Source organism: Panthera uncia, chromosome A2, assembly GCF_023721935.1.
Source record: "Panthera uncia isolate 11264 chromosome A2, Puncia_PCG_1.0, whole genome shotgun sequence".
Taxonomy (NCBI): domain Eukaryota; kingdom Metazoa; phylum Chordata; class Mammalia; order Carnivora; family Felidae; genus Panthera; species Panthera uncia.
The window spans coordinates 145,119,640-145,141,385 of record NC_064816.1 but is presented as its reverse complement, the minus strand read 5'-3'; the positions used below and the strand labels follow the sequence as shown (position 1 = coordinate 145,141,385).

General features: G+C 36.3%; 1 protein-coding gene and 1 long non-coding RNA gene across 7 annotated transcripts in view; one reads left to right on the top strand and one right to left on the bottom strand.

The window, feature by feature from the left end:
- The window catches only part of AGBL3 (AGBL carboxypeptidase 3), a 72,789-nt gene that overhangs the window by 9,167 nt on the left and 41,876 nt on the right, over positions 1 to 21,746 (bottom strand). For 4 of the 6 annotated variants that reach the window (XM_049641885.1, XM_049641886.1, XM_049641884.1 and 1 more), the window contains 4 exons: positions 20,239 to 20,296; positions 18,724 to 18,795; positions 1,576 to 1,624; positions 205 to 401 (listed from right to left, as the gene is read on the bottom strand). In XM_049641885.1, the coding sequence (XP_049497842.1) occupies positions 205 to 401; positions 1,576 to 1,624; positions 18,724 to 18,795; positions 20,239 to 20,296 (376 nt within the window). Of the gene's footprint in view, positions 1 to 204; positions 402 to 1,575; positions 1,625 to 18,723; positions 18,796 to 20,238; positions 20,297 to 21,746 lie in introns of those variants that run through there. The other 2 variants (XM_049641889.1, XM_049641888.1) reach the window with 2 other exon arrangements.
- Positions 1 to 21,746, top strand: part of LOC125930163 (uncharacterized) — a 76,431-nt gene that overhangs the window by 27,456 nt on the left and 27,229 nt on the right. The gene's annotated exons all lie outside the window — the stretch shown is intronic.

Genomic DNA, 21,746 nt, shown 5'->3' with positions numbered 1-21,746 from the left:
AAACTGAAATAATTTTTTTCTGTAATAGACTCATATAGAAATTAAGCAAATATTTTTCAGAATCAGGAATAAAATGGCTATTAATCCTCTCTGTTTATAAAGGCAGTTCTCATAATCCAAACTTCATAGGATTTATTAATGATACAGTGAAAACAACCTTGGTATTTATTAAAATCTGAAACAATAAGAAAAAACCCAAAACACCTCCTCTTGGGATCCTTGTCTTCTCAGTCCAACTGGGAATTTGTGTGCTCATAGGACACTTGAAGGATGTCACTTTGAAACAGTTTCCATACAAATCAGTGCTCTTGGGCTGAATTATTTCCTGGATTGACTTCTCACCAGTTTCTACCAATTGTCTTTGTTGGTCTTTGCTGAGCCTGTGAATCTTATTTTGGGAGCTGAAAGAAATTGGGTACTCAGATTTCAATGTCAACCACGAGCTATCTAATCAAGAGTAATGTAATGTATATTACACCTCAGAGTATGTAAAGGATTCTTACAGCTATTACCTGACTTGGAGATCTTACCAGTCCTATGATATAGGCAGGATGGCCAATGTTATCCCTATCTTATATCAGAGAGGGAATATTAGGGAATCAGGATGGTTAAACTATTTTCTTAAGATCATGTAGCTAATAAGAGGGAGGGGCAGGTCTAGAATTCACATCCTGTAACTCGAACACTTTACTTTCTCCTATTTTGATATATCATTTGATTGCTTTCCATAGATATGATAACTAATATATTTTTAAAAATTGTTTTAGTTTGATCAATTCTAGATCCAAGTACAGGTATGCCTAAAGATGGTATCTTACCTAATTTTATAAGTTTTTGGGGCAGGAGAGCCTACATATTTCTACAGAACCCATTATGCTAAGTAGAAACCAAGTTCTTAGAAGGGTTGAGGAAGGAAGAAAGTACAGACCATGTTTCCTCTGTTGGATAAATTCAGTCGATCCTCAGATACTTACTCTTCCACTGCTTAGATGGTTGTTCATGTCACTGTTTCTAACTTGCCAAGGGGAATGGTGATATAAGTATTCCTGGCTTAGACAAAACTGCACAGTTTATCTGTTATCCCTGAATTCACTATCTATTCTTTTTCCAGTTTTTTGGTGCTAGTATTATATGTGTTTTAGGTACGAGTATCAAAAAATAGGTGGCCAGTGCTCCAACTGCTATTACAGATAGTAATACATTTGATAGTCATCCATTGTAAACTGTTAAATAATTACCTTATGCCAGAAATGTTTCTTTTCAAAAAGAGAAACTCAGATAATGCAATGATAAATGCAGAGAAATAAATGTCTAATTGTAGATTTTAAGGCATCCAATGGGGACAGTTTGGGAATACTGAAATCTCACAACGCTTCAAAATGCATCATGTAAACACTGCTACGTACAACACTGGCCTAGTCACAGATACTATGGAGAATATAAGGAGACTTCAATTAGCAATTGTTATAAAAAAGTTACTTTTACCTGTTGCTTTAACTCAAAATCAAAATCACATAAGCCAGAGGGAAAGGAGGAATGTAGTCAGGTGGAAGAAATCAAGTATAGTTCTCCTACCTCACATATCTTTTTAGAAGCCAAGAAGGAGCTCGTGCGGGTATTTTCACTAAAAAAGAGAGTATACCATAAAATTTCTAAATGGAGATTTAAAAAAAATTTTTTTTTTAACATTTATTCATCTTTGAGAGACAGAGAGAGACAGAGCGTGAGTGGGGGACGTGCAGAGAGAGAGGGAGACATAGAATCTGAAGCAGGCTCCAGGCTCTGAGCTGTCAGCGCAGAGCCGGACGCGGGACTTGAATTCACGGATTGCGAGATCGTGACCTGAGCCGAAGTCAGATGCTTCACCAACCGAGCCACCCAGGGGCCCCATAAATGGAGATTTTTTTAGAGATTAACAAAACTTGTTTTTACTTCTTGACAATTACCTCATTCATACATTTAATGGCTAGCTTAAATGAGCTTATTTTCAATTAATCTGCCATTGTTTCATCCAGACATGAAGTATACCTGTACATATTTCCCCTAGAAGCCTTTAAACTCTTTCAAGAGAACAGTAGACAGTAGAAATACCTATCCAATAATTGTCAAACAATTCAGAATTGAATATATATATTTATATTTATATAAACATCTATGAAGGATGTTTGTCTACATGTATAGTAGACAGCCAACCTAGGACACAGCCATCCCAGACCCTCCCCCCGCCCCCCAAAAAAGTATAGTATGTAATAGGTAGCTATACATCACATATATTATGATTTTAACAGTAAAATATAAAATAGGTATTTAAAATTAATATAACAGTCTATATTTCCTTTTCTGATATATAAACACTATGAAGCAAAAACAATTGGAGCAGTTAACAGTGGCAATTAGTAATTTATAGAAGAAATTAAACAAATAGTATGTGTGATAACAATATATTAATATCTTTGTTTCTGATACAGATTTTAGCTCCTTGTTGGATATTTAAATTTTATAAGCCATATTATTGTCTATTCTTTTTTTTAATTTTATTTATTTATTTATTTATTTTTTATTTTAAAAAATTTTTTTTTTTCAACGTTTTTTAATTTATTTTTGGGACAGAGAGAGACAGAGCATGAACGGGGGAGGGGCAGAGAGAGAGGGAGACACAGAATCGGAAACAGGCTCCAGGCTCCGAGCCATCAGCCCAGAGCCTGACGCGGGGCTCAAACTCACGGACCGTGAGATCGTGACCTGGCTGAAGTCGGACGCTTAACCGACTGCGCCACCCAGGCGCCCCTATTGTCTATTCTTAAGACACATAAATATTGACTTTTAAAAGTTGAAGGTAAATATAATGAGGCTAATAGATATTTCCTATATTTAATAAAAATTAACAATGATATGGTTATGTCCCATGATAAAATAGAGTATTTTTGCATTTTGTATTTCCTTTTCTGATAATACTCTCTGAACTCCCTGCAGCCTTTAGGACATCCCTCTTTTCTTCTGTGTAGTGGTAACACTGAACACATTCAAAGTCAAGTTCTCTCTCACTTGCAGGTCTCTTATCAAGCCCACTTTACACTGGTCCCTGGTGGCAGTCCAGTGCAATGACATCAAATTAGATAATCCCGTCAACAGAGGAGTTTGAACATGGAATACGATTTTACTTACTAGCAACAGCAGGTTTTTCAACCTGTAAAGAATTAGTTTCCAGCCCTTCAAAAATGTCCATCCACTTATTATCTAGTAGACTAGCTTTTTGGCATTCAGGCCGTTTGCATCTTTAAATTCATCATGTAGGTTCTGCATGTCTGGATTGTTCATTGTTGTTAGACACTGAAGCACACTGGATGTCACCATAAGTTAAACTTGGGGAAAATGTGTACTGTGTTTTTTTTTTTTTAATTTTACTTAAACATTTTTTAAAATTTTATTTAAATTCAAGTTAGTTAACATATAGTGTAATAATGATTTCAGGAGTAGAATTTAGTATTCATCACTTACATATAACACCCAGTGCTCATCCCAACAAGTGCCCTCAAATGCCCATCACCCATTTAGTCTATCCCTCCACTCCTCTCCCCATCAGCAACCCTCACTTTATTCTCTGTATTTGAGTCTCTTATGGTTTGCCTCCCTCTCTGTTTTTATCTTATTTTTCCTTCCCTTCCCCTATGTTCATCTGTTTTATTTCCATGAGTAAAATCATATACTTATCTTTCTCTGACTTACTTTGCTTAGCATAATACCCTCTAGTTCCATCCATGTTGTTGCAAATGGCAAGATTTCATTCTTTTTGATCGCTGAGTAATATTCCATTGTAAGTATATTCCACATCTTCTTTATCCATTCATCAGTTGATGGACATTTGGACTCTTTTCATAATTTAACTATTGTTGATAGTGCTGCTACAAACATTAGGGTGCATGTGCCCCTTTGAATCAGAACTTTTGTATCCTTGTATACCTGGTAGTGCAATTGCTGGGTCGTAGGGTAGTTCTATTTTTAATTTTTTGAGGAACCTCCATACTGTTTTCCAGAGTGGCTGCACCAGTTTGCATTCCAACCAGCAGGGCAAAAGTGTTCCCCTTTCTCTGCATCCTCACCAACATCTGTTGATTCCTGAGTTACTAATTTTAGCCATTCTGATAGGTGTGAGGTGGTATCTCATTGTGGTTTTGATTTGTATTTCCCTGATGATGAGTGATGTTGAGCATCTTTTCATGTGTCTGTTAGCCATCTGGATGTCTTCTTTGGAAAAGTGTTCATGTCTTTTGCCCATTTCTTCACTGGATTATTAGTTTTTTGGGTGTTGAATTTGATATTTATTTTGGGAGGGGGGGGCAGAAACTAGGGGAGGGGCAGAGAGAGGTGGAGAGAGAGAATCCCAAGCAGGCTCCGTGCTCTCAGTGCAGAGTCTGACTTGGGGCTTGATTCCATGAACCATGAGATCATGACCTGAGCCAAAATCAAGATTGAATGTCTAACTGAGTGAGCCACCCAGGCACCTGCAGGGAAAATGTTTTTATTTTTATTTAAAAAAAATTTTTTTTAATGTTTATTTATTTTTGAGACAGAGACAGAGCATGAATGGGGGAGGGGCAGAGAGAGAGGGAGACACAGAATCGGAAGCAGGCTCCAGGCTCTGAGCCATCAGCCCAGAGCCTGACGCGGGGCTCGAACTCATGGACCGTGAGATCGTGACCCGGGCTGAAGTCGGACACTTAACCGACTGAGCCACCCAGGCACCCCGTAAATGTTTTTAAAGCACAGGGGTAATCTGAACTTAAACTAAGGTGGATTTCAAATAAATTAGTTTTCATGGCTGTTTCATTTGGCTGCCCCTTCTGGTGACACCTTTGAGTTTTGAGTCAGTCTTCTTTCCCCCCAAATGTCATTTCCCCCCCCAACTGTTTGAGTTTTTGTCACAATCTACACACAATACCAAATAGCTCAGGCGTAGTGAATCCTTTTCTACAGTCCTTGGTACTTCTATAAAGATCATCAAACAGTTTGAGAGAAAACAGAATGTAAATTATTTTACTGTAGTGCTTTCCTATATTCTCACATTCAAACTACTTCCAAATTAGAGGACATTCTTCTCCCACATGTCAAAAATGTGGTTTATTGGCAGACCAGTGTTTTGATATTTGACAACCATGATAGACATCTTGTAGGCACAGGTACAAGGAGGCTATCTTCTTGCATTCTATAAAGTTAAAAAATCTCGTTGTTTCTGAAAGTTTTGAGGAAATTAAAAAGTGACCCAAAACTTTCATTATGAAAGACTCAATATCACAGGATAGAAAATCACACTATTTTCTAGTATAAGGTGTGCAAGATATTTTAGAAGGTAAGATCTTTTCATTTTCTTTAGTAAAAGTTTATAGATGGAATGAAAGTTGCCAAATTTTACCTTTTAACTGCTAAGCATGCAGATGCATGAGCAAAGTATAGTTTATATTTTGACAACACATTAACAATACAAATATTTATGTTTTCTGTGCTCCTGTTCTTTTTCCTCTCCTCCTGGTATTCCAATTATGTGTACTTTACATCTTTTAAAATTGTCCCACTGACCTTTGATATTCTTTGTTTTCCCCTTCCATGTTCCTCTTAGCATTTCAGTTTGGGGAGTTGGTCTTACCTATCTTCAAGCTCACTGATTCTTTCCTTGACCACTTCCAGTCCACTACTGATGAGGCCATCAAAGGCATTTTTCATTTTTGTTAGTGTTTTTTGTTTTTAGCATTTCATTTAGATTCTTCCTTAAATGCTTCCAGATCTTTGCTTATATTGCCCATCTATTCTTACATATTGGTTACTTTTCCCATTAGAGCTCTTAACATTAATCATAGTTGTCTTTTTAAAAATTGTATTTAAGTCCAGTATAATTAACCTACAGTGTTATATTAGTATCATGTGTACAATAGTAATTCAACAATTCTATACATTACTAAGTGCTCCTCATAAGTGTAATCTTAATCCCTTTTACTTATATCGCCCATCCCCCCTCCATTCTATAACCATCGGTTCTTTATATTTAAGAATCTGTTTTTTTTAAATCTTTTCTTTGTTCATTTGTTTCTTAGGTTGAACATATTAGTGAAATCATATAGTATTTGTCTTTCTCTGACTTATTTCACTTATACTCTCCATCTCCATCCATGTTGTTGCAAATGGCAAGATTTGCCACACACACACACACACACACACACACACACACACACACACCTTCTTTATCCATTCATCTGTTGATGGATGTTTGGGTTGCTTCCATATCTTGCCAATTAAAAATAATGCTTCAATAAACATAGGGGTGCTGCATAGATCTTTTTGAATTACTGTTTTCATATTCTTTGGGTAAATACCCAGTAGTGGAATTACTGGAGCATATGGTAATTCTGGTTTTCATTTTTGAATCTCCATACTGTTTTCCACAGTGGCTGCACTGGTTTGCATTCCCACCAGCAGTGCACAAGGGTTCCCCTTTCTCCACATCCTTGCCAATACCTGTTGTTTCTCATATTGTTGATTTTAGCCATTCTGACATATGACGGGATAGCTCACTGTGGTTTTGACTTGCATTTTCCTGATGATGAGTGATATTGAGCATCTTTTCATGTGTCTGTTGGCCATCTATATGTCTTTGTTGGAGAAATGTCTGTTCATGTCTTCTACCCATTTTTTAATTGAATATTTGTTTTGTGGGTTGAGTTGTATCAGTTCTTTATACTTTATATATTTTGGATACTAACCTCTTATTGGATATGCCACTTGCAAATACCTTCTCCCATTCAGAAGGTTATCTTTTAGTTTTGTGGATTGTTTCCTTTGCTGTGCAAAAGCTTTTTATTTTGATGTCTTAATAGTTTATTTTTGCTTTTGTTTCCCTTGCCTCGGGAGACATATCTAGAAAAATATTGCCATGGCCAATGTCTTTCTTGGTGTAGACTTTCATAATGTAGACTTTTTATGGTTTCAGTTCTCACATTTAAGTCTATGTTTTCTTAGTGTAGACTTTTTATGGTTTCGGTTCTCACATGTTTTCTTAGTGTAGACTTTTTATGCTCTCTTAGTTTAGAATTTTTATGGTTTCAGTTTTCACGTTTAAGTCCTTAATCCATTTAGAGGTTATTTTTCTGTATGGTGTAAGAAAGTGGTACGGTTTCATTCTTTTGCATGCAGCTATCCAGTTTTCCCAGAACCATTGGTTGAAGAGACTGCCTTTTTCTCATTGCATATTCTTACCTCCTTTGTTGAAGATAAATTGCCCAAATATTTGAGGGTTTATTTCAGCGTTCTCTATTCTGTTCTATTGATTTATGTGTTTATCCTTGTGCCAGTCATACTGTTTTATTACTATAGCCTTGTAGTATATCTTGAAATCTGGAATTGTGATACCTTTACTTTTGTTCTTCTTTTTCAAGATTGCTTTGGCTTTTCAGGGTCTTTTGTGGTTCCACACAAATTTTGGTGTTACTTGCTCTAGTTCTATAAAAAAAATGCTGTTAGTATTTTGATAGGGATTGTATTAAGTCTGTGGATTGCTTTGTGTAGTATAGACATTTTAACCATATTTGTCCTCCCAGTCCATGATCATGGAGTATCTTTCCATTTGTGTCATCTTCAGTTTTTTTCATCAGTGTTTTATAGTTTTCAGAGTACAGGTCTTTCACCTCAATTATGTTTATTCCTAGATATTTTATTATTTTTGGTGAAATTGTAAATGGGATTGTTTTAATTTCTGTTGCTTCATTATTAGTGTGTAGAAAGGCAACAAATTTCTGTGTATTGATTTTGTATCCTGTGGCCTTATTGAATTCATTAATCAGTTTTAGTAGTTCTTTTGTGGAGTCTTGAGGGTTTTCTATGTATAGTAATATGTCATCTGCAAATGATGAAAGCCTACTTCTTCCTTATAAATTTGGATGCTTTTATTTCTTTTTGTTGTCTGACTGTTGTGGCTAGGACTGCCAGTACTATGTTGAATAAAAGTGGTGAAGTGGATGTCCTTGTCTTGTTCCTGACCTTAGGGGAAAAGCTCTCAGTTTTTAAACATTGAGTATGATGTTAGCTGTGGGTTTTTAAATATATGACCTTTATTATGTTGAAGTATGTTCCCTCTAAACCTACTTTGTTGAGGTCTTTTATCATGAATGGATGTTGTGCTTTGTCAAATGATATTTCTGCATCTATTGAAATGATCATATAGTTTTTATCCTTTCCCTTATTTATGTATCACATTGATTAATCTGTGAAAACTGAACCACCCTTGCATTCCAGGAATAAATCTCACTTGACTGTGGTGAATGATTTTTTAAATGTATTGTTGGATTTGGCTTGCCAGTATTTTATCGAGGATTTCTGCATGTGTGTTTATTAGACATATTGGCCTGTAATTCTCTTCTTTTGTAGTGCATTTACTTGGTTTTGGTATCAGTTTAACACTGGCTGCATAGAACGCATTTGGAAGCTTTCCTTCCTTTCTATTTTTTTTTTTTTTTTTTTTTTGAATAGTTTGAGATGAGTCAGTACTAACTCTTCTTTAAATGTTTGGTAGAATTTACCTGTGAAACCATCTGGTCCTGGAATTTGTTGGGAGTCTTTTGATTACTGATTCAATTTCACTGCTTATAATCAATCTGTTCAAATTTTCTATTTCTTCCCGATTCAGTTTTGGGAAATTATAGGTTTCTAGGAATTGATGTATCTCTTCTAGGTTGTTCAATTGGTGGGCATATAATTTTTCATTATATTGTCTTATAATGCTTTGTATTTCTGAAGTATAAGTTGTTATTTCTCCTCTTTCATTTCTGATTTTGTTTGAGTCCTCTCTCTTTTGATGAAAATACTGGCTAAAGTATTCTCAATTTTGTTGATCTCAAAGAACCAGCTCCTGGTTACACTGATCTATTCTGTTATGTTAGATTCTATTTCTTCTCTAATGTTTATTATTAATCTTTCCTTCTACTGGTTTTGGGTTTGGTTTTGTTATTTCTAGTTCCTTTAGATGTAAGGTTAGATTATTTATGTGAGATTTTTCTTGCTTCTTGAGGTAGGCCTATATTGCTATAAACTTCTCTCTTACAACAGCTTTTGCTGAATCCCAAAAATTTTGGAAAATTGTGTTTTCATATTCATTTATCTCCATATAATTAGAAAAAAAAAATTTTTTTTTTTTTATTTTAGAGAGGGAGAGTGAGTGAGCAGGCTGGGAGAGGGGCAGAGGCAGAGAGAGAGAATCCCAAGCAGGCTTCCTGCTCAGCATGAAGTCTCATGCAGGGCTCGACCCCACAACCTGATCTGAAATCAAGGACTGGACGTTTAACCGACCAAGCCATTCAGATGCCCCTGTATCCATATATTTTTTTGATTTCCTTTTTGATTTCTTGGCTGACCCATTCATTGTTTAGTAGCATGTTATTTAAGTTCCATGTATTTGTGTTCTTTCCAGATTTTTTTCTTGAGGGTGCTTTCTAGTTTCATAGCATTGTGGTTGGAAAAAATGCATGGTATGACTTTAATCTTTTTAATTTGTTGAGATTTGTTTTGTGGCCCAATATGTGATCTATTTTGGAGAATGTTCCACGTACACTCAAAAGAACATGTATTCTGTTGTTTTAGAATGGGATGTTCTGAATATATCTGTTAGATCCATCTGGGCCAATGTGTCATTCAAAGCCACTGTGTTTTTGTTGATTTTCTGTTTGGATGATCTACCACTGATATAAATTGGGTGTTCAGGTCCCCTACTATTATTGTATTACTATTTATTACTTTGTTACCAGCAGCTTTATGTATTTAGGTGCTAAATACCCATAGTTGTTATATCTTCTTGCTGGATTTTCCCTTTGATGATTACATAGTGTCCTTCTTTGACTCTTGTTACAATCTTTGTTTTAAAGTCTATTTTCTTCTGATATATGTATTGCTATCTTAGCTTTCTTCACTTAAATTTACATGATAAATGTTTTCTCATTCCTTCACTTTCAATGTGCATGTGTCTTTAGGTCTGAAACAAGTCTCTTGTAGGCAGCATACAGATGGGTCTTGCTTTTTCGTCCATTCTTTTACCCTTGGAGCATTTACATTCAAAGTAATAATTGATGCTATTTTGTTACTTGTTTTATGGTTGATTCTGTAGTTCTTCTTTGTTCCTTTCTTCTCTTCCCTGATGGTTTGCTAGCTTTCTTTAGTAATATACCTGGATTCTGTTTTCTTCCTTTTTTTTTTTTTTTGCCTATCTCTTACTGATTTTTTATTTGTGGTTACCATTAGTTTTGTATGTAAATCTTATGTATATAACAGCCTATATTAAATTGATGGTTGCTTAATTTTGAACCCATTCTTTACTCCTCTCCCCCCATTTTAGACATATGGTATCATATTTTACATTTATTTAGTGAAGTCCTTGACTGACTTTTATATACTTAATTTTATTGCTTTTGTATTTCCTACTTTTCTCACGCCTGCTTTATGGTCTTTCCTTCCCCTCAAAGACTCCCTTTTAATATCTCTTCAAGGCTGGTTTTGTGGTCATGTATTCGTTTAACTTTTATTTGTCTGGGAAACTCTTTATCTCTCCATTATGGATGATAGCCTTGCTGGGTAAAGTATAACTGACTGCTAGAATATTATTTTTATCTTTCAGCACTTGAATATATTATGCTGCTCTCTTCTGGCCTTCAAAGTGTCTGCTGAAAAATCAGTTGATAACCTTATGGGGCTTCCTTTGTATGTAACTGTTTTCTTTTCTCTTGTTGCTTTTAAAATTCTCTTGTTATCATTACTTTTTGCCATTTTAATTACTATATATCTTGGTGTGGACCTCCTTGGGTTGATTTTGTTGGGGTCTTTTGTGCCTCCTGTACCTGGATTTCTGTTTCCTTCCCCAGATTCAGGAACTTTTCAGCTATTTCTTCAAATACATTTTCTGTTCCCATTTCTCTCTCTTCTCCTTTTGGGATTCCCTATTAATGTAAATGTTATCATCCTTGATGGTGTCATTGAGTTCTTTTAGTCTAATTTCAATTTCGATTATGTTTCTCTCTCTTGTTCAGCTTGATTGCTTTCCATTATTCTGTTCTGCAGGTCTCTGATCCATTCTTCTGCTTCCTCTAGTCTATTTATTCCAACTAGTGTATTTTTAATTTCAGCTGAGTTCTTCATCTCTGGTTGGTTTTCCATCTCTTTGTTGAGGGTATCACTGAGGTCCCTCCATGTTTTTCACAAGCCCAGTGAGTATCTTTGTGACCATTACTTTAAGTTCTCTATCAGGCATTTACCTACCTCCATTTTGTTTAGCTCTCTTGCTGTGATTTTGCCCTGTGCTTTCATTTGGAACATATTTCTCTGAGCCTATTTCTACGTGTTAGGAGTCAGCTGCATCTCCTGCTCTTAAAAGTAGTGGCCTATGAAGAAGGGGCTCTGTAGTGCCCTACAGTGCAGTGTCCCTCGTTCACCAGAACCTGGTGCTTGAGGGGTATCTATTTGTGCACCCTACTGTTGTGGTTGAGCCACTTCTGCCTCCAGTCTAGTCATCTGCTTTGGCTCTCTTTGCCTGTTGTGGGTAGAGTTTCGTCCCCGTGTTTCTGGTGTGCCAGTCGAGGCTGCCTTGGGCTTGAGTTGGAGTCAGACAAGGCAACTGCCAGAGATACTGTAGTACCAAACTGCTGGGCATTTTCTCTGTGTTGTCCTCTGAGAAGCTTTGGCTGGTGGATGGGCCCTTGTTGTTAGACTACATGTCTGCCCCTAGCCCATGGCTAGGGCCGCAGTTGGACTGGTGTATGTGCTTATTTTCCAGTCTCCCCTGGGTAGGGGTCACTTTGGAGTGGTGCTGGTCTCTGTCATGACTGCATGTATCCTTTCAGGCTGGTAGCACTGCTTTAGGTGGGTTCCTGTCAATACTGTATTGGAGGAGAATGCAGGGGCAGTTCATGTGGTGTTAGCAAGGTTTGTGCAGGTCTGCTGTGGGAGACAATCTAGAGCTAATGTCCAGTTAGAGGGCTGTGTTTGGAGGAGGATGTGGGGGTGGTGCACACCATTAGCAAGTTCTGTAGTGAGTGTTGGCACTATACTGTTTCCCACAGGTGTTCATGTGTCTAGGCTGGGAGGTGGGGAAAGGAAATGGCACCCACCAACTCTTTTATTCTCGGAGAAGTCTCCCAAAGATCTCTGCCCCTCTAGCACATGCTCTGAGATGAATAAATAAATCTCCCTCCTGTATACCCCATGCGTTTTTCAAACTGCTACTTTTATGCTGTATCTCAGTGAGGCTCTTGTGCTGTCTCTTTCAGGGTGTGGACTGAGTTTCCTATTGCCCTCCTGGCTCTGCCAGAGTTGAGTCAACTGATTTTTAAAGTTCCAGGGATTAAGCTCTGCTGATTATAAGAACTTGCAAAATTATGCCCCTCTTGTTTTTTTGCAGCTTCTCCAGGCCTGGGGTGCTTGGTGTGAGGGTCTGGTACTCTCTCCTTTCCACATTCATGGCATTCCTCCCTACAGCACAGTCCCACCTGTCTATTTAGCTCCTGACCTTGTCTCTGCCTTTCCTATCCTCTTTGATATGTCCTCTTCTCTACACTTAGCTATGGAGTGTCTGTTCTGCGAATCTTTGGGTTGTTTTCTAGGTTATTTACACTGATGTGGGTGTTACCTAGTTATATCCATGAGATGAGGTGATCAGAGGGTCCTCCTACTCCACTATCTTCCCTGGAAGTCTACATTATTTTCATATGTTAAAACAATCTTGCCTTTCTGGGATAAATTCTATTTGGTCATTGTGCATAATCCTTTTAATATGTTGTGGGATTCAATTTGCTAGTATTTTGTCTTAATTCTTAATAGATTCAGATCTTGGTAAAGAAAAATGATTATATATTTGGCCCCTGGAATCCTAACAATTGCCTTCTTGAGAAACTTTGTCTCATACACCCCTGTCCTCAAACAACTCCTATGTAATCCTGTAACACAGCAAGTAGCATTTATTCCATTATATTTCTGCTGTCTCTTTACCTGTTTGTCACTTTCTGCTTCTTGAGAACAGACTATATTTCCCATTGTATCCTAGTATCTAGTACAATCTTTGACTAGTATAACTTGACACTTCTGGGAAGCAGATAGCCATCAGATCCTTAAAAAAACATGAACAAAGATGGAAAGGAGATTTTTTACCAAAGACTGATTATAAGAGAGTGTCTGAGACATAGAGGAATACTGTTAGGAAGGTTAAAATATCAAGTGAGTTAAGATATGAATAAATATTTGGCACAAGAATAAACATTCAGATCAATGGAACAGAATAGAGAACCCAGAAATGGACCCACAAACGTATGGCCAACTCATCTTTGACAAAGCAGGAAAGAACATCCAATGGAATAAAGATAGTCTCTTCAGCAAGTGGTGCTGGGACAGCGACATGCAGAAGAATGAACCTGGACCACTTTCTTACACCATATACAAAAATAAATTCAAAATGGATGAAAGACCTAAATGTAAGACAGGAAGCCATCAAAATCCTTGAGGAGAAAGCAGGCAAAAACCTCTTTGATCTTGGCTGCAGCAACTTCTTACTCAACACATCTCCGGAGGCAAGGGAAACAAAAGCAAAAATGAACTACTGGGATCTCATCAAAATAAAAAGCTTCTTGTACAGCAAAGGAAACAATCAGCAAAACTAAAATGAGAGAAGATATTTGCAAAGGACATATCAGATAAATGTAAAATCTATAAGGAACTTATCAAACTCAACACCCAAAAAAATAATCCAGTGAAGAAATGGACAAAAGACATGAATAGACACTTCTCCAAGAAAGACATCCAGATGGCCAACCGACCCATGAAAAAATGCTCAACATCACTCATCATCAGGGAAATACAAATCAAAACCACAATGAGATACCACCTCACCCCTGTCAGAACGGCTAACTTTAACAACTCAGGCAACAATAGATGTTGGTGAGGATGCAGAGAAAGAGGATCTCTTTTGCATTGTTGGTGGGAATGCAAGCTGGTGCAGCCACTCTGGAAAACAGTATGGAGGTTCCTCAAAAAACTAACAATAGAACTACCCTATGACCCAGTAATTGCTCTACTAGGCATTTATCCACAGGATTAGGTGTGCTGTTTTGAAGGGACACATGCACCCCCATGTTTATAGCAGCACTATCAACAATAGCCAAGGTATGGAAAGAGCCCAAATGTCCATCGATGGATGAATGGATAAATAAGATGTGGTATATATATATACAATGGAGTATTACTTGGCAATCAGAAAGAATGAAATCTTGCCATTTGCAACTACATGGATGGAACTGGAGGGTATTATGCTAAATGAAATTAGAGAAAGACAAAAATCATATGCCTTCACTCATATGAGGACTTGAAGAGACAAAACAGATGAACATAAGGGAAGAGAAACAAAAATAATATAAAAACAGGGAGGGGGACAAAACAGAAGAGACTCAAAAATATGGAGAATAAACTAAGGGTTGCTGGAGAGGTTGTGGGAGGGGGGATGGGCTAAATGGGTAAGGGGCACTAAGGAATCTACTCCTGAAATCTTTGTTTCACTATATGCTGACTAATTTGGATGCAAATTTTAAAAAATAAAAAATAACATAAAAATATTTTTAAAAAAGATATAAATAAATATTGACAACAAGATGTAAATTTTAATCTGGGTGCCTGGGTGGCTCAATCAATTTAGCCTCTGACTCCTGATTTCGGTTCAGGTCATGATCTCACGGTTCATGGGTTTGAGCCCTGCGTTGGGCTCTGCGCTGACAGCGTGGAGCCTGCTTTGGATTCTCTTTCTCTATCCCTCTCTCTCTGCCTCTCCCCTGCTCACTTTCTCTCTCTCTCAAAATAAGTAAACTTCAAAAAACTTATAAAAAAGATGTAAATTTTACTTAGCTATATTCAGAATGAAAATCTATCACAATTTTTAAATCTGATCTGCTGGGATTATTTTAATGATAATCATCCTGAGTGATGACAAAGAGCAGAATCCCTCAGCTCTTAAGTTGCTTCTGTCTTTTCTATCAAATAGAGTTTTCTTTTCTCTAGAAAGAGGAGACTAAATATTGGTAAGAGATGACAGAAGTCAAAAGGCTTTGAATGGGTTATTTCCAGTCCCAGACATATTACATCTCAAGTAAGGAAAAATTTTACACATAAGATCACAAAACCACTGACAACAATTTTTTTTTTTTTAAGAATTCAAGGAAGGTACTCTCTGTTCTTGCTAAATGTCTAACTTGTCACTTAAGACTGCATCATAATTTAAGTATCAATTTCTTCAAAAAAATATGCCCTGAGATTTCTAGGCTGGATCTGATCCTCTTTCCTGAACAATCTGAGCAATTTGTGCAAATCATTATGACTTTATCTAACTCTTATTGTAATAAACTGTATATGAGTCTTACTAAAATTTGATACTTACTCCTTAAGTGATGAGTAGCTAATGTAGTTGAAGAGAGGGAGAATTAAGTTTCAAGCACAGAAGATGGCATGAGGAAAGGCAAAAAGGTAAGACTGATTTTGAGGTTACAAGAAGATTATCTTTGCTGAAGTCTAAAGTAAAAGGCAGAGAATGGCAAGGGGTAAAACTGGAGGGGTAGTCAGGAGCCAGTTCGTTGCAGTTCTTGTACATTATGTTATAGAATCTGGTTTCTGTGCGGTAGCTAGTGGTTGTCAGAAAATCTTTTTCTTGGGGCGCCTGGGTGGCTCAGTCGGTTGAGCGTCTGACTTCAGCTCAGGTCATGACCTCACAGTTTGTGAGTTCGAGCCCCACATTAGGCTCTGTGCTAACCACTTGCTCAGAGCCTGGAGCCTGCTTCAGATTCTCTGTCTCCTTCTCTCTCTGCCCCTCCCCTGCTCACGCTTTGTCTCACTCTGTTTCTCAAAAATAAATCAATGTAAAAAAATAAAAAAAAATCTTTTTCTTTTGAACTAACAACATCATCAAAAGAAAGAAAGCTAGTCAGGATGAGTAAGGGTTGGATGGGCTAGGTCCTAACTACTTGGCCTTTTGCCATCTCTCATTTATAGTCTCCTAAGTGGTGAGTCGCAATGTATGGTCTGCTAATTGCCAACATCAGAATTATCTGAAGTGCCTTATAAAAAATGTAGATTCAGGGGCTGACAACAAAGACCAGCTCAGAATCAGAAGCTGGGGTTTCCATAAGCTCCCCAGGTAATTCTCATGTACATTAAAATTTTAAAGCCAAACATTCTATAAGACAACTGGCCCATGATCTTCAAAAATGCCAGGGCTATGAATGAGAAAGAAAAGCTGAGTGGCTGTTCCAAACTGAAAGAGAATAAAGGTATGTGACCTTTAAATGCAATTTGTGATCCTGAATCAGGGAGAATTTTTGCTCTAAAGGATGTTACTGCTACATTTGGCAAAATTTAACTGTAGTATATAAAATAGTATTGTATCAAAATTGAATTTCTTGATTTTAATGTAAGACACTGTTCTTGTTCTTGGAAAATATGTATTGAAATTGTTTAGGAATAAACATGTCTACAAAAAATGGGTTGGGGAAATATAGTTAGGTAGATATAGTTCTTCATACTATTCTTGAAATTATTTTGAAATTAAAAGTTAAAAAAAAAATGGGTGCCTCGATGGTGTAGGCAGTGAAGCGTCTGACTTTGGCTCAGGTCATGATCTCACAGTTTGTGAGTTCAAGCCCTACATCGGGCTCTGCACTGACAGTGCGGAGCCTGCTTGGGATTCTCTCTTGCTGCCCCTCCCCGACTTGTGCTCTCTCTCTCTCTCTCAAAATAGATAGATACACTTTAAAAAAATTAAAAAGAGAAAGCCTAGGGGCACCTGGGTGGCTCAGTCGGTTGGGCATCCAACTTTGGCTCAGGTCATGATCTCACAGTCTGTGAGTTCGAGCCCTGCGTTGGGCTCTGTGCTGACAGCTCAGAGCCTGGAGCCTGCTTCGGATTCTGTGTCTCCCTCTCTCTGTGACCCTCCCCCATTCATGCTCTGTCTCTCTCTGTCTCAAAAAAAAAAAAAAAAAAAAAAAAAATTAAAAAATATTATAAAAAAAAGCCAAAAAAAAATTTAAGTCTTAGGACTGTGCCAACTTCAACCACTATTAGGAAACTGGTATTACTGAAAGGCTTTACATACTAGTTTTACATAATCTGATTGGTGTTTTTGATCACTTTTATGGTAGTAAGAAAGACGGAATTAGGATGACAATATTGGTGGCAAGAAAGCCAATTAGAAATCTCTTTGTAAACAGGTGATGAGTGAAAAGAATGATGACATAATAGGAGATACAGAGATCATGAGGTAAAATCAGTTGGATTCAGTGGCTGGATCCGAGGGATGGAAATGAAAGGAAAAAAAAGACCGTCATGTTTCTAGGTTAAAACGGGTGGTTCTGTATCTAATACTGTGACCAAGGTTACAGAGAATACAGGAGGAAAAGCATTTAGTGTGGAATTAGATGAATTTGAATTTGGATATGTGGGACATCTCTGTGGAGATGTTTAGGAGAGAGTTAAATACAAGAGTTTCAAGCTCTGACAAGAGGTCAAATGTATATAGAGGTATGTCCATCTGTATACGCACACACTAATATATATATATAGCAAGTACAATGACATGACACACTTAAGATCGAGAGTTCATGAAAGGCTAAATCTAAGATGATTTAATTTAACAGGAATAAATTTAAGACCCAATAAATAAATAAATTTGGTTCAATAAACATTGAATCAAAATGCCAATTGAAGAAGTAGAAAATGGAGGAGACAACACTGAGCAGCAGCAAACTTTATACGTTTGAGTGTATATAAATGCAATTTATCAATGTTTTAGGCTAGTTTCCAAAAGAACAGATGCAACCTTAGACTGCATTAATGGGAATCTAAGGTGTAGAAAGAAGCAAATGAAAGTGATGATTTGTTGTACACTCATTAACTGGCGTCTACAGTGCTGTGTTCAGTTTCAATCAAGCTTGAACAGTGACAGAGTGACAGGAAAGAAAAACATGTGGTAAAGGACTTGAATCATGCTGTATTATGGATGTCTGAAAGAAATGGAAGGAAAGTTTCAAGGAAATAAATGATTGCTTAAAAAAAATACTTAACATCTACTATGTGGAAGAGACACTGCATTTTTCAAGGAGAATCAGGGAAAATCAGAAATATTTACCTTTAAGGTTACTTCACTCTTCGTTTTGTGTAATTAAAGAGGTGGATGAAATTTATAGGGACACATGTTTTTAGCTTAACAGAAAAAGGATGTTCTCAATGCTATAGCTCTCAGGCAACAGAATGAACTGTACAATTGGGTAAACTACTTGTCACCAAGTGTCCTCACTCAAAGGTTGGATGAGGCTGGATACTGTAATGAATAGGTACAACTAGAGGACTCTCAAGGTTTCTCTCTTTAGGATTCAATGTGATGGGAATGAAGAGATTAGATAATGAGATGAATATTCTTTTTGTTTTTTGAACAGATAAAATTACAAGGAATCAAATTGACATATAATGAATTTCTACTGGCTTCCCTTACAAATTTCTTGGGCTTGAGAGAAAAATAAAAATTTGAGGTCATAATTTCTGGGAAGGCGAATTGCTTCTTGGCTATCCATTTTGAAGATAAGCTAGTTATTTACATGTAGATTTTGATCAGGCACACATGGTTAAAAAGCTCACATGTAGATTCATTACTGCCTCTATTCCTATTTTACTCACCTAAACCTTGATTAGGGAATGGTCTTCTGAAATAATCAAATATACAGTCATCTGATACATCAGGGTTTGTAGCTAGAAAAGATGATAAAAGATCATTTGTAGCATGAAAATAATTTGAGTCTTTTACACTTCATATTTTTTATCTTTTTCTAAACAAAAAGGCTAGAAGATAATGTAAATAGCTTAGCTCAATTAGCACAGTTCTCAAAAATTATGAATTTTTGTTACATTTTTGCTTTTTATTGTTAAAGTATAAAAAAATGTCCATACTCTTTAGGTCAGCAATTCCTTTCTAGGAATCTAGTATAAATAAATAAGATGAGTTTTAAGGTCTTTGTTATTGTTTGTAACAGAAAAAAATGTAAGCAAAAGTGTTTAACAGATACAATGGAATACTTTGCCACCACTTAGTAACATGTAAAGAAGTTTATAATATACTTGAATTTTAAATGAAAATGTAGATTGCAAAACAACATGAACATTCTGTGATTAATAGTATGTGCACAGATGTAGAAAAAGATCTAAAGTAAGTATTCTAAAGTGTGCTTTTCAGTTCTAATTTTTGATATTAAATTTTCAACAGAGGAATACATTATATATAAAAAGTGATTTGCTTGGGGGGGCGTCTGGGTGGCGCAGTTGGTTGGGCATCCGACTTCAGCTCAGGTCATGATCTCATTGTTCGTGAGTTCGAGCCCCGCGTTTGGCTCTGTGCTGACAGCTCAGAGCCTGGAGCCTCCTTCGGATTCTGTGTCTCCCCCTCTGTGTGCCCCTCTCCTCCATTCACACACACTCTCTCTCTCTCTCAAAAACAAAGATTAAAAAAAAATTAAAAAAAAAAGTGATTTGCTTGGAGGATCACTATGAGAAAGAGTAGTTAATTTAAAGTTCAAATCAATTAACCACATTAGTTATAATAGAATTTTCCCCTTTCCTTGGTGTGGTTCTTATTTCCATTTCTATTTCCAGTTAGCTTGCTAGATCATAAACTAAATGGATATATATACACATGTATGTGTGTGTGTGTGTGTGTGTATATATATTTTTTTTTAATTAGGTCATCTCAAATAGAGTCAAATTCGTATCCAACTTAGCAGATTCTAGTAAAAGTAAATGGTCCATAATTTTATTTCCCTCCTGGGATCATCCTCTATTAAATTATGAAATGAGAGGAACAAGATGGTTTTTAAAACAAAATCCCTATATTCTGTTTGGGGAAAAATCTCTCATATCAGAGAGATCCCTCAAGTACATGGCCCACTCACTCCAACCTTCTGTTCTTTGCGCTTTCTTGGAGCCCTGTCTAGACTACTGGCATTACACCTGTAACACTGCACTTCATTTATTTACTTGTTTTTCTCCCCCTATTAAAGATGAGCTCCTGGGGGTAAGAAATGGTAATAGTATACTACTTAATGTCCCTAGCACCAAGCACAGTGGTAACCTCAAAGCTGTGGCACAAAAGTGTTGAATAAATGCATTAATTGGCTAGAGAGAGTACAAGCAGAACATTACCTTTCACATCAGAATTTGATTGTTTGTGTCTTTGCACTAAATGTCCTTTATCACAAACCTAATGGAACACAGAACCAGAAGGAAAACAATATATCATAAACATGAAAAGGAAGTATATTTCCTGTATCATCTTTGGTATTGTAGTTTTCAGCATTTCTCATTTTATCCTCATAGCTTTAGAATGGACAAAAATACCTCTTAAAACAGAGCCTTCTAATACCTTTCATAACACTACTTTTCTCCTGCAACAATGAGTAGAAGAAAATATTGATATGGTTATTTTGGCACTAAAGGGAGTTAAAAATCTTTTTCACTTCATAAGAATTTATTTACAATGAGAGACAAAAAATGGATGGTTATAGTCTCACTTATTTAAATAAAAATAAAGATGTAGGAAGATAATATGAAATGAGTGAAAATATATAAAATTGTATGAAACTGTATAATTGATTACAAAACTGTGCTTATATAAAAAAGACGAAAAATATTTTGTAGAATTCCATAGTAAGGAAGAGCATACACATATTGTTTTCTACCTTGAAAAAGGAGTTGCCAATAATGACCAGGTACACTAAATGAGACACAAAACACTATAGAATTGTAACAGCTAATCTTGAATAGTCTACAAATCATGTAACCGTGAAAACACTTTAAACTTTTGTTTAAAAAGTTTCCAAACTTTTGTTTCTGCATCTGTGGTATGTGGATATTATAAAGAGCTTTCTGAACGGGCATTAGAAAGGGGAAAAAAAACCTGAGGACATCAATATTTTTTTGCCAACGTGTTATCCATTTCAACTCATGATGAAAAGTGGACTATGGAGTAGTTAAAAACTAAAATCCCCCTTTTTCGTAGATAAAATTGGCAGCAAAAAAAAATTGATAGAATCATAAAAATGAGAGGAAAGTACAAAAATAAAAACTTGATTGCTGAAGGCAGAGAGAAAGGAAATATTCTAGAAAAAATTACACAAAGTTAAAAGCAATACTATATAATCAGAATTTGGAGAGACAAGATGTGAAATTAGGCTAGAGAAATTCACTTGTGGCAAGACTTGATTCGATGAACTCCATGTTATTTTTAGCCCTCTTCCCTTCGTTGAAATGATGCTATACGCCATTATAAACTATTCCATTCATCCTATAGAAAATCACCAGGCCAGTGTCCTTCCTTATGAACATGATCTCCCAATTCTAACCACAGTAATCTATAATTGTTTGTTTTTGCTTAAGTCTTCTGAATCAATTATTGAGAATGTCCAGGTATGAAATATAGTTACCTAAAATACTTTAAAAATAACTTACAAATATTGTTTTCAGGATGTATGGATATCTTACAAACAATTAAGAAATACTTCAGAGCATGAATTTAGATTGTCCTTAGGCATTAAACTCAGATAAGATGACACTGTTCACTCTTTTTGCCAAAGACTGTTACAATAAATTTCAAGATCAATGGCTAAGAACTCCTATTAGCTTATAAGAGCACTTATGTATGCAGCTTTTCA